General features: G+C 36.1%; 1 protein-coding gene across 1 annotated transcript in view; it reads right to left on the bottom strand.

The window, feature by feature from the left end:
• Positions 1 to 12,258, bottom strand: part of LOC126851779 (cytochrome P450 4C1-like) — a 421,874-nt gene extending 409,616 nt beyond the window's left edge. Inside the window, exons 1-4 of the mRNA XM_050596097.1 lie at positions 11,825 to 12,258; positions 11,542 to 11,646; positions 11,237 to 11,335; positions 10,829 to 11,017 (exon numbers count right to left, since the gene is read on the bottom strand). Of these exons, the coding sequence (XP_050452054.1) occupies positions 10,829 to 11,017; positions 11,237 to 11,335; positions 11,542 to 11,646; positions 11,825 to 11,987 (556 nt within the window). The 5' untranslated portion in view covers positions 11,988 to 12,258. The remainder of the gene's footprint in view (positions 1 to 10,828; positions 11,018 to 11,236; positions 11,336 to 11,541; positions 11,647 to 11,824) is intronic.
• Between the last annotated feature and the right edge of the window lie 17 nt (positions 12,259 to 12,275).

The following is a 12,275-nucleotide window of genomic DNA, read 5'->3' as shown; positions in this document are numbered from 1 at the left end:
ACCGCGTATTGGTTTTTTTCTTTCCGCGAGTCTTGATCTTCGACGAATTTTTCTTATACGTCCCGCGACGTTTACGCGATCCCGCAGATTTAGCGATGCACGTATCGAGCCCGACGAAAGGAAACTGAGCTACATGCATTTTCGCATCCGTCTTATATCCCGAACCTTTCATTAGACTGCTTATTTTTTCTTTAGCTTTTCTCTTAAGATTGTCGCGCGATTCTTCGAATCGATGTTTGGCCGCTACCTTAAACGGCATATTATTTTCAACATCGTCGATTATATTAACGCCGGCGCGTAAAGCTTCTTTCCCCACAGCCCGTACGCCTCTACTTAAATAGGGTACACGTCTGAACAATCCTCCGAGAAAACTGCCGATACCATGACCACGTTGATAGGACGAACCAACGAAAACTCGCGAAATTCCGCCACCCCAACTACCACCATTTTGTAATTCGTCGTGATACATCGAATAATAATCCATTAACGTTCGAAATTTTTTTCTTCCGTTGTCGCGGATATAAATTTTTTTTTTTGTAATATCTACTCGATACGTCTAAAGTGCAATGTCACCGTTAACGTTCCAAATTCGAATGATATACTCTGCCCCAGCTGATCTCTTATATCTATTTCTATTGTACGAAAGCACGTTTGACGCAGAGCTATGTATTGTGCGGGTGAGAAATGCTTTATCTGCGTGGATGCAAACGCGTAATCGTTTCGAGCATCGTGCGTGACTATTCGCAGAAGAGGAGATTGTACATCGCCCGTAATGTAAGGTTCACAAATATCGCAATAGACAAAGAGTTTGTTGGGAATACCGCGCAACAAACTAGCCGGTTCGTCAGCTATTATCATGCGACTGTGTGGGAGTACAAAAAATAGCAAATTATAAACTTCATCGTAAACCCATTCGGGTAAAACGTCAGATAGAACGGAACTACTTTCTAGTTTAATGAGTTCATTCGTATTTTTGTTTACATCGATGCCGATTTCATTGTAAAACCATGCTGGAAATGTTGGTGGAATAGGATCGCTATCGAGCTGAATCAGATCTCTATGCTTAACACGCGTGTCAAAACCGAGTATTCGTTGAAGTTTGTCGGAGAAATTTACATAATGAGTTATAGCGCATTTCTCTTCTTCACAGGAAAGTTTCATAACAATTTTACCACCAATGACAGTCTCGAATCGCCAAACGATATGCGAAGCCACGGATTCGGCTGTATAATTCACAGCTTCTATAATATCTCGCACGGTCGAGTAAATACCCGAAGGTACTTGCGCTTTCATAGCGTTAATTGTCTTATCGCGCTCTGTAATATCGATGAATCTCATTAATCCTTCTCCGGACCGTATATGTAAAAAACTACACGGAAATTGAATCTCCGTGAGCGCTACTTCCCACCGACCGTGCAAATCTACACGCTGAGGTAATTCTGTGGTGAAACAGGTGGTTTTACTTTCCGGAAAGTAGCGCATGCTGCTATTGCTCGGAAGAACCATATAAAATTCATCCTCTCTCATTTTTATCCAAAATCTTTAAGCTCTCAGCGGGTATCCAAGAATCGAATTTTGAAGGATATCCTTGCCAGCTAACTAATAATTGTTTTTTATTTCCACGGCCCCTGCTTTTTATCACACGTTCGACGATAAATTCTTCCCCTTGCAAGTCTTTAATAACCGGCGCTAATTCTTGTTCGTAAAAAAACCCGTCTATAACTTCACCCGCTAAATCGCTTAGTTCGTATACGTGCGGTTTTCTCCATTCGAGAACACGGTGAATTCGAAATATTTCTTCGCTCCACTTTGCCTCGTATCCTTTCTCAAAGACTACCTTTGCTCTACTGACCCGTACAAAATCACCCGCGTTATATTTAGCCTTTTGTCTACGACCGCGATTCTTTTTCTGCTCGATGTCATTCCAACGACGAATCATATTTTCACGCGCTACACGTGCATTTTCTCGCGTAACGACTGCAGGCTGCATTTTGATGGTAGAGTGACGAGTGTGATTGTAAGCGCGAACGATATCCTGCAAAACATCTATGTAACGCCTCGTATTTTTATGTGTAAAATAACGCCACATTCGTTCCTTGAGCGTTCTATTAAATCGTTCCACTATAGCTGCTTTGATATCGGGATTACGCGTTACGCGAAAACGAATATCTTTTTCTTTTAAGAAATTTTGTACATGACGAGCGATAAATTCTTTACCTTTGTCAGTTTGGTCGTTGTTTCTCGAGAATATGCGTTGAAAGGCTTTTACTACACAGCTACCTGTTTTATCACGTAAAGGTTCTACCCAAACAAATTTACTAAGTGCGTCGATAACCGTCAATAAATATGAATAGCCGTCATTGTAGCTTTTAAGATTACGTAGATCGATCAAATCAGCTTCCCATAAGTCGTCGATATTTGTCACATTATAATGTAATCGCGAAAATTTTCGACGCACTGGACGATGCAACGTGTACACAGCTTGCGATTTAAGCCAATCGATAACTTTGTTACGCGTGAAATTCGGTTTAGCAGCTCGCGACAAATTGGCCGTCGCTGAATATCCAGCATAATGCGAGGGATTGTAATAGAATTTTTCGAGTTCCATCATTCAAGTTTGCTCAAGTCGAGTAAACTTTTTTTCTTTTTTGTCGGCGACAGCTCTACGTAATCTGTTAATGTTTTATCACCGTCGTCCTCGTCGGCCGATATAAACGTATCACCTTCGATTTCGCTAGATTCGTGCACTTTACGCCTACACGACTTTGAGCGCGCGGATGAAGTTTTCGGAGTGGAACTTCCACGCGGTAACGTGCTTTTAATACGATGAGATCGTGCGGCCGTATGTAATAAATCGTGATTTCCAATGAGATTGGAAGGTGTGCCTATGTCATGTAATAAACGAGCAAATTGAATTCTTCTGGTTGCTTTTACTGTTTTCCTTTCGCGTATCGCATTCATTTATAAGTTCGGTGATATTCGAATCCATTATGACACCGTCTATAGTTACGAATCCTCGCCTATCCCAGCTAATCTTCGATGGAGGAATATCGATCAAATATTTTAATAGGGCACTCGCTTTATCGCGATAAGTTTTCGGTACGCTGCTGACTATTTCTTTAATCATTTCAGCCGATTGTACGCGTTTTTTTCCGAAACTATTGCCATTACTACTACTACTATCGACGCCATCACCACATGCGCTATTAATTAAATTTGACGTTTCAATAAGCTCATTATCGGCGTCATCTAAATTCGTTTCTTCGTTCTGCTCGACGTTATCGTCCTCTTCGTTAACCTGTGTATTATCGCGTAAATGTTTTTTTGCCTCGCGAACAAAGTGAAGATAACGTTGAAGTACTTCTTTATACAATTTCCATTTTTTGTCCTCATCTATAGGAGTTGCGAGATTCAAAATACGCCACATCTCGGCGTCAAGTCGCGACAAGGGTGTTCCCGGTGTCCGTACCGTATTATTATTAACATTTTCCGTATTTGATATTTCCATATTTTTCTTCGCTGGATTGTCAGCTGGTATAACGGATGACACTTCCGGTTGCATACGCTGCATTCTCTCAAGATTTTCCGTAGAAATCAAAACCATTTTTTAGCTCTCTCCATTATTCAGAGTTCTATTGATAATATGTATCTTTTTTATTTTTTTCCGAAAAAGACACGATATAGGCAGGAATTTTTCTCTTTAGTCACTGATAATCCGCAATAATACAGCTGCAAGTATAGGGCCGATAAAATATGGTAAAAATCCGCCTCGTTGTATCAACAATTTTCTTTTAACCTTCCAATTACCCTCTTTTGCCGCTATACGCCGTAGAATCGTTTTATGTTTGCCTAAATGCTTCTTATCGCTACAACGAAGCGGTACGTTACCTTTGAGTGTATTGAAAATGCATTCTTGAATACACTTTACGAGATTAATATCGGCCGTACGTAAGAATGCTGTTCTTTGATTTTTTTTCAAATGAGTTTTCAAAAGACATAAGTTTCTCTCACCGATAGAGCGTCTAGCATTCTTTATTGCTTTATCCGATGTCGAAGACGTCGAATTTTTATTACTCGCGTCTTTTTTCACCATTATGCTGCAATTACACAACTGACAAGTTGCGAACGCGAATATTGTCCTTTATACACCCCCTCCACTTCTATTATTCGATCTACGCGGAATGTAAGCGTAATGCAGAATATCGTCGGGAAAGATATACGTGCGAAAACGATATTCGTCTGGAGTCGATTGTTTCAAATCGAGCAATAAATACTCGTGAGGTCTCGATGTAGCGTCGTAGTACGCTTCTTCCATAAATTTTGGATCATCGGGATATACTTGGCGCGCTAAATGACGAATTTGTGCGCGATCGCGTGGATTTTTAAAAACTACTATGTAATTCGCGTTCAGAGATATGTCGCGTTGTCCGCGTCCTTGATGAAAGAGATTTTGCGAGATGAGTATAACACTGAGATTCTTATGATGACTTCCTTTGGTAAATAGATCTACGATAGCGTCGCACGACGATGATTCTCTCATAAGATCGTCAATTATTACGACGCGGTAACCCTTCGCGAAATTCAATTATATTTTTCTTCGATTTTATCAAAGCATTATTAACGTAATCCGTCTTTCGTGCTCTTTCCTCTTTCTCCTCCTCTTCCTCCTCCTCCTCTTCTTTTGACGCACTTGCGGCGTACTGTAAACGCGTATCTTGCCACTCTGCGTAATAAAATAAAATTCTCTCGAATCTAACATCGGACATGACGGATAAATATTGAAGAAACGTTTTTACGAAAATTGTTTTTCTACATCCCATAGGACCGCAGACGACCGACGTCCATGGATGTTTCCACCGTACGTCCATTTTGCGAAATGAACGATTTGGCATTTGCGAACGCTTTCATATAAATATAAAAAAGTAGGCGATGATACTTAATGTTACGTAAAAAATATGTACATTCGAATATTGCTTTAATATTGCTCGTGTATATGAGGAATAATAATAATTATTCGCGCTCCGGGGGCCCCACCGCGGCGGCCGCATGCTCGCGCTAGCATTTCCGGTCGGCGCACGAGCGAGAAGTACCGCGGCCAATTAGCTGATAAGCAGCCGCGGAATCGACGCGAGTAAGCATGTTTGCGGAGGTAAGCTCACTTTAGCGTTTTTTGAGCATCGCGGCTTACGAGCTTTTACGCGGTGCTCTATGCATGCTTATGCTAAAAATAAGATGTTTGTCTAACGCGCGGCTAACGTACAATATTACTATGCGATAAAATTTTTTATGTTAATAGTAAAGAAGCGAGGAAAAGGGGTTATTGATAGGAAAGAAGTGGGGTAAAAGAAAATATATTAAAGTTTTTTAGGATTAAAACATTTTATTTATTGAAAATAAAATTTTTCTTTTTTATAAAACTAACAGTTGCGCTTTAGTAAAATTATACGTACAATTTCATTAAAACCTAGCGAAAGCAATTCTTCGAATACAATATTAAAATATACGTCTAAAAATGGTAAATTATTTATTTGTGTTCGTACATCGCGCTCGATTTCTTCAAAATTACCTCTAACTGTAAGTTTTATAATTTCGCAATCTATGTAAGACGAGGGAAGTTTCAATTCTATTTCATTAATCAGGTATTTGGAGCACGCGTTGACGGTGTCGGTAATGGGAATTAACCGTGCCAAATGAGCGTCCACACATCTCGCGATATCTTCCAGGCCGACAAAAGTAGCTTTCTGTATCACAATGGCGACACTGTACGTTTTTTGCTTCTTCAACGGTGGCTGCTCCTCCGTCTCGTTATTATTCGCCGGTTGGCCCGCATTTTCCTTATAGCTCACTATCACTGCCCTTGTTCCGTAAGCGGTTGTGAAGCCGATGGAAATATTGTTGATAATAATCGGACTTGGTTTGGATTTTTGATTCTCGCACAAATACTGCTTCATCTGCTCCATGCTGATTTGAAATTGCTGCCAGGTGTCGGTGTCGAGACATATTCCATCTGCATAATTATCTGTTAATTTAACAGACGGCACAAAGCAATTTTCGCTCATCGCAATCCCACGTGAATCTTCTTAGTGTACGATGATTAAGACCGTACGTCGTCGATAGTGTATGATGATTAAGACCATACGTCATCGATAATAATAAAAATCGCTAGTCGTTTCTTCTATCGATGACAGTTTTGAGGTCCGATTTGTTAATATTATAAACGTATGTAGATTTAACAAAATTGGCTAGATTTTTCTGATCACTGGATACTTTTTTTGTGGCGGCCATTTTTATCACTTTTTGCTGAGAACTAAACCACCGAGGTGTTTAAGATTATTAAAGTGCAGCATACTAATTCCGTAACTTATCTACTCGAGGACTATCGTAAGAAATCTATCGCTGGAGCATTCTACGAGCATGAGTTGCAAATTATCCGGACGTGTATCTCGTGGAAAAAGTACTGCGCAAGAGAGGTGACGAGGTTTATGTGAAATGGTCGGGATTCGATGGATCGCACAATTCTTGGATACACAAGGACAATGTAATTTAATTCACATACAAACTGCATTTTATTTTTAACATATAAAAAAAATGAAATATGATACATATAAAGAATCTGAAATATATAAAAATATATGTAAGATGTATACAGCATATAAAATATAAAAGAAAAATAAATGTAAAAGTATATTTCTTTTATTTTCCTGCTTTGATAGTCAACAGTATAATACATAGTGTTACATACATATACACACATACACGCACGCATGCACGATATTACATTATGTTACATTATGTTACATTATATTACATTACATTATAAAGGTATTCGTTAATGTTCCCATGGTAACGTGTCGGTCGTTTCGGGTACGATATACCGCTTGTCATCGTACGGACTCAGAGCAATTTTTGTCTCGTGGATGGTATATACTTCATGCAATTTTGACCTTATACATGATTGCTGTCGAGTCATTTCAATCTCTTCGTGAAGGCACTTCGTGTAATCGTCAAAAGTTATAGTACGCGCAACAACGTTACTCTTGACGCCTTTAACCTTTTTCGTATCCTTTTTACCATCTACTCGTAACGCGTACATTTTTGCTCTAAGTCCAACGAATTCGGTCATGATTGCATATTTTTTTATGTACGACAAAAAAATATTAGTTGTTATAATCCATTAAAGAACAATACAAAACTTTTTACAATATGAAGAAAATTCAAACAACCATTTAATAATTAATTAATTTCTTTTATATTTTATGTATTGAAAAATGTATTTATAAATGGAAGATTAACTTGTAGCATTATGTATGTACTTATATTAATATTGATTAATATAAATTAAATGAATGTAAGCTGAAATATTATTATTAATTGTAAGTTTATTTCTAAAAGATAATATAATAGATAAAGATAAATTGCAATAACAAAATAATTTTCTATATTAATGTATCTATACTTTAATACAACGCTCTGATATAAATTTAAATTCAAACATTAAATTAAAAACTAAAAGATTAATAATAATAATTTATAATTATTTAATCAATTTTCAATAAAAGTTTTCAAGTTGGATTCCAGCCATTCTTTGCCAAACTTAATAGACGGACTCCTGCGGCGAAAATAACTTTTATTCTTTACTTGTCGTCTTATCTTCTTTAAAAGATGTCGCTTAATTATACAATTAATTTCTTAGTAAAACTTTTTTATTAAACTAAACATTGAGTATGCTTAATAATTTTTATAGTTTAATCACTTTATTAATTAAAAATCAAAGAATTACAGTTACACAACAGAAACATGGACACTTTACTCGTTTGTTCTAATAAACATTTATTAAATACTGTTTAAATATTGTATAGTACAGTTGAGGATATGTACTTTTCTTTTCAACTATTTGTGACATTATTGTTAGTGTTGGAGAAATTGTTTTTACCGGCCAATCGCACATACCCTTTGATTCTGATATCAACAGCAATCTTTTCTATCCTTTTCTGTTTTCTTACTTACCTTCATACTAACCGCCATTACTGTTCTCCGTCGTCACTAACAAGACACGTTATCGCTATCATCGAATAAAGCTATATATAATTTTCTCGTGCATCCAGAGTGGAATTTATTTGTGCCTATCTAATAACAACAGTTAGTTCTAACTTTTAATATCAATCGCATTTATCGCATTTATCTTTAAAGTACTTTTCCCTCTACTTGTTCGTAAATTACACTATTTATATACAGGGTGTCTAATAATAATTGCTACACCCGTATTGTGCAAGTAGAGCGGATTAAACTAAGCTGGAAAGTCCTTTACCATTTTTTTTTTGAATAAAGCTTAATAAAAAAATTATTATTGAGTAAAGTTTGGCCAAACATCGTTGATTTTTAACCGGGCGCACTCTATCTGCACATTACGAGTAGGGCAATTATTATCAGACACCCTGTATATATATATATATATATATATATATATATATATATATATCTGTATATATATATAATTATATAGCTTTTCTTTTGCTGTTCTGCATTGTGGCCAACTCCTGAATCGTGTAGTAGAGATTGATATATGTCATGTTGTTATTTAATTATAATACTAAATCCGAAGTTGATTATACCACAGGGCCAAAAATGAAAAAGTAAACGCCCGCGATATTTCAAGTCAATAAAACTCTATAATATGTAAAATATTTACATTATATCATACATCGTTGTATTCGTTTCAAACAGTCCTACAATTTTTTACTTATCAAAAATTTCATATTATTATAAAAAAAATTATGTGTGTTTCTTTGCTCGTTAATACAGATAACTTTTAGAAGCAATCAATACGCTCATAATAGAATTCAATTTGAATCATTTAATTTGATATATATTTATTTATGATCTATCTCTTTTAGTTTAAAAGATAAATGGGAATGATCACTTTTAATGGGATATCATGTATATAATACTATGTATACAAAAAACATCATGCAAATTTTTGTTACGTCCAGACCCTTAAGAGTCAGAGTCAACGGGAGGGCGTAACCTACTTAACTCCGCTAGACAAACGCTAGACGACGAGTGTCTCGGAGTCGAACGAATTGACCTGGGCCTGTGACAGGTCAACGACCGGAAGGGTCGCTTTTACTCGGTCAGTAGGCCGTTCGTTCGATGGTCCTCTTTTCGGTAAAGGAACTAAATCCTTATTACCCGGGACGGGACCTTGTGCGATCTCGGGATATGAGATAGGAAAAGGGTTAAGCAAAAAAAAAGAATATTATTATTTACATATCAATTTTTGCATTTATTGCATAATAAAAGAAAAATGAGAGCAAGGAACAAATTATTAAGTTTATCTTGTTAAACATTTAGTTTAGTATATATCGCTTATTAACTATTATTTAATATTTATGTGTCTTTGTGTGTATATGTGTGTGTGTGTGTGTTATGGGATCTCCTCTAGGATACAGGGGAATTGTCTCCAGAGGACTTCTATAGGAACAGCGACAGGATAGTGAGACCCCGGGACGAACCACGGGATTACGGTGTCCGGTAGGGCCTCCGTCAGTGCAGTCAGCAATTCCTCGCGGTCCACCGGGCCGGGCCCTATGCAAATGGCTCCGTCCGGAAGTGGGTCGTATATCGGGGGGAACTGGGCCAATGTCCGGAAGTAGAGGTAGTCCTCAGAAAGGTTTGGCCAGTGGGATGACGGCTCTCGTTCGGACCGAGACGAGTCTTCGGTCCCTGTGGATACTATCTCTGGTTCGCTGTCAGTACCCCGTAGTTCGAGGGGGTCTTCTTGGTGAGGGGGCGATGAGGGGAAGAATAGGGGAGTCACCTAAAATAATGATCGGGGGGTGGGCGACTCCGATCTTGAATGGGTAGAGAGGGGTGGAGGAGAAGTAACGGGGGTTGGGGAGCGAGGAGTGTCGGTAGTGACTACGTCTGTGTCGATATTAATGCTAACATTGCTTAAGGTACTAGTTTCCGCCTGAGCCCGAGCCAACCTCTTCCTAAGCCGTCTATTTCGACGGTTACGCGCACGCTTCACCGACGCACGGGAGGATCGTTTCCTATTTGCTCCTTCCACTGAAGGAGGATATCATAATAAATAAAAATAAAAAAAAAACGGTTTGGGGATATATATATATATATATATATATATATATAACAAAAAAAATAAATCCGAAATAATTCTTGGAGGTTTGCAACAAACTTGGTAGTTAATAGAAAGAGAGAGTGGGAGAGCGAGAGAGTCACGGGTAGCTCCGCAAAACGCGGACGACCCAGAGTAACTGAATAATGAGAGAGAGATATTATAAAAGAGTCACGGGTAGCTCCGCAAAACGCGGACGACCCTTGGTAACTAAATAATAAGAGAGAGATAATAAGAGAGTCACGGGTAGCTCCGCAAAACGCGGACGACCCTGAGTAACTGTATAAAAGAGAGAGAGAGAGAGAGAGAGAGAGAGAGAGAGAGAGAGAGAGAGAGAGAGAGAGAGAGTGAGAGAGAGAGAGAGGTTTGTGATTACAATCAAAATGAGTAAAATAAATTGATTATAATATTGTAAAATTATCATAAAATTTTATATAGCATTCCTTGTAATTTTATTTTTCACTTAATAACATTCTCAATATTATTAATTTGTACACTATAACCACAGTTCTCTCTTTTATTTCTCTTTCTCTGCCTTTCTTCATACATTTGCGTACTTTTTCTATTTTCTCTTACTAAACTTTTATTTTTTTAAATTTCGCAATGTCAAACATTTCTTGTAATTAATATTAATATATATGCTATAAGATAAATTATATGTATATATAAATAGGGTAAGTTATTTTAACTTACCACATGCAGTATCCAAAGTACACTTTGATATATACTCAGAAAAGACAATCTCGTTGTTATTTAGTCTTACATTTTCTAATTCATTCGTTAATGATAAAGATTGTTCAACAAATATATCAAAAAATTTTAGTAAATTAGTTTTAGAGAAGATTGGCGAAATCAATTTTCGTTGTGCATACCAATCTAATCCTAAAATAATTATTATAAAAAGATAATAAAGAAAAACATAATATTAATAAGAAATGTTGCATTAAAAAAGTTATAGTATTACAAAAATGGAAATAAAAGTATTGGATGATTAGAAATACAAGTTATATTATGAAAATACCGAGCAATTATTTATATATTTTGTGTAAATGTAATAATTACATTTTATTAATTTAATTTTGTTTTGAAAATCTTTCTTACCAAGAGCTGTGAGTATTCCCTTGCCCAATACTGGTTCCAAAAAATTGTATATTTTACTTTTGTTCAAGCAAATATTTTGATTATTTTGTAAGATTGTCTACAACATCATATAAAATTTATTTACATTTCTGTTAGATATTTGCGTCACGTTTGAGTAATTTGACATATTTGGAAAATTATATTAATTACATCAATGATATAAACTATAGTAGTTATTACAAAATTATTACATTTTTTGAAAAATAGAGTTTGATATAAATAGTAATATTGTAGAATATGAATGATTATAAATTATTTTACTATCTTTATTTGATCTGATTCATTTACGAAAATGAATAATTTGTTACCCATCCACATTTGGAATGGAGACGGATAATCTTCTGTCCATTTATTAATAATATTCAATATTTCTGCGAAATGTTATATAACTTATTGTCTGAGATGTGATACATTTACATTTTATATTGCAATAATATTGTTAGCGAAAATAAATTTTTATTAAAATCTTTCTAAAATTTTTATGTGTGTTGCATTTTTTTATTATTATTCTATAAAATGAACATTAATTCTATTATTTTTTTTTATTACCATCAGGATTTCGCCGAAAAAAATAGTAAGCGTTCCCAATAACCGGCCATGTTCTTGGACCAGGCAACAGGTGGATTATGGTTTTAGGTCGTCGGCGATGATAATTCAAGTAGAAATAACTTATACAAATCAGAATGATTAACACAACAGTTATAGGTATCATTGTACTGATTAATAACGGCGTAATAATATTACTGCTTTATATTAATGTCACTAGTAAACTGCGGATATTATTATTGTGTTAACGCTTTTATTATACACATTTCCCTCTACCACTAAGAACGCTCTTTGCGAATAATGAAAACTAGTGGAGAATATCTCGGACATGCGCAGTAGTGCAAACGTTAGAAGACCTCAATAGAATATAGTGTATATTGAAATAAGGGTACCGTTATATCCCTTACAGGAAAAAAATAGATAATGTTGAATGAAATAATACATAATTTGGTTT

The sequence above is a fragment of the Cataglyphis hispanica genome, chromosome 8 (genome assembly GCF_021464435.1).
Source record: "Cataglyphis hispanica isolate Lineage 1 chromosome 8, ULB_Chis1_1.0, whole genome shotgun sequence".
NCBI classification, from domain to species: Eukaryota; Metazoa; Arthropoda; class Insecta; order Hymenoptera; family Formicidae; genus Cataglyphis; species Cataglyphis hispanica.
This window is presented reverse-complemented; position numbering and strand designations above follow the sequence as displayed.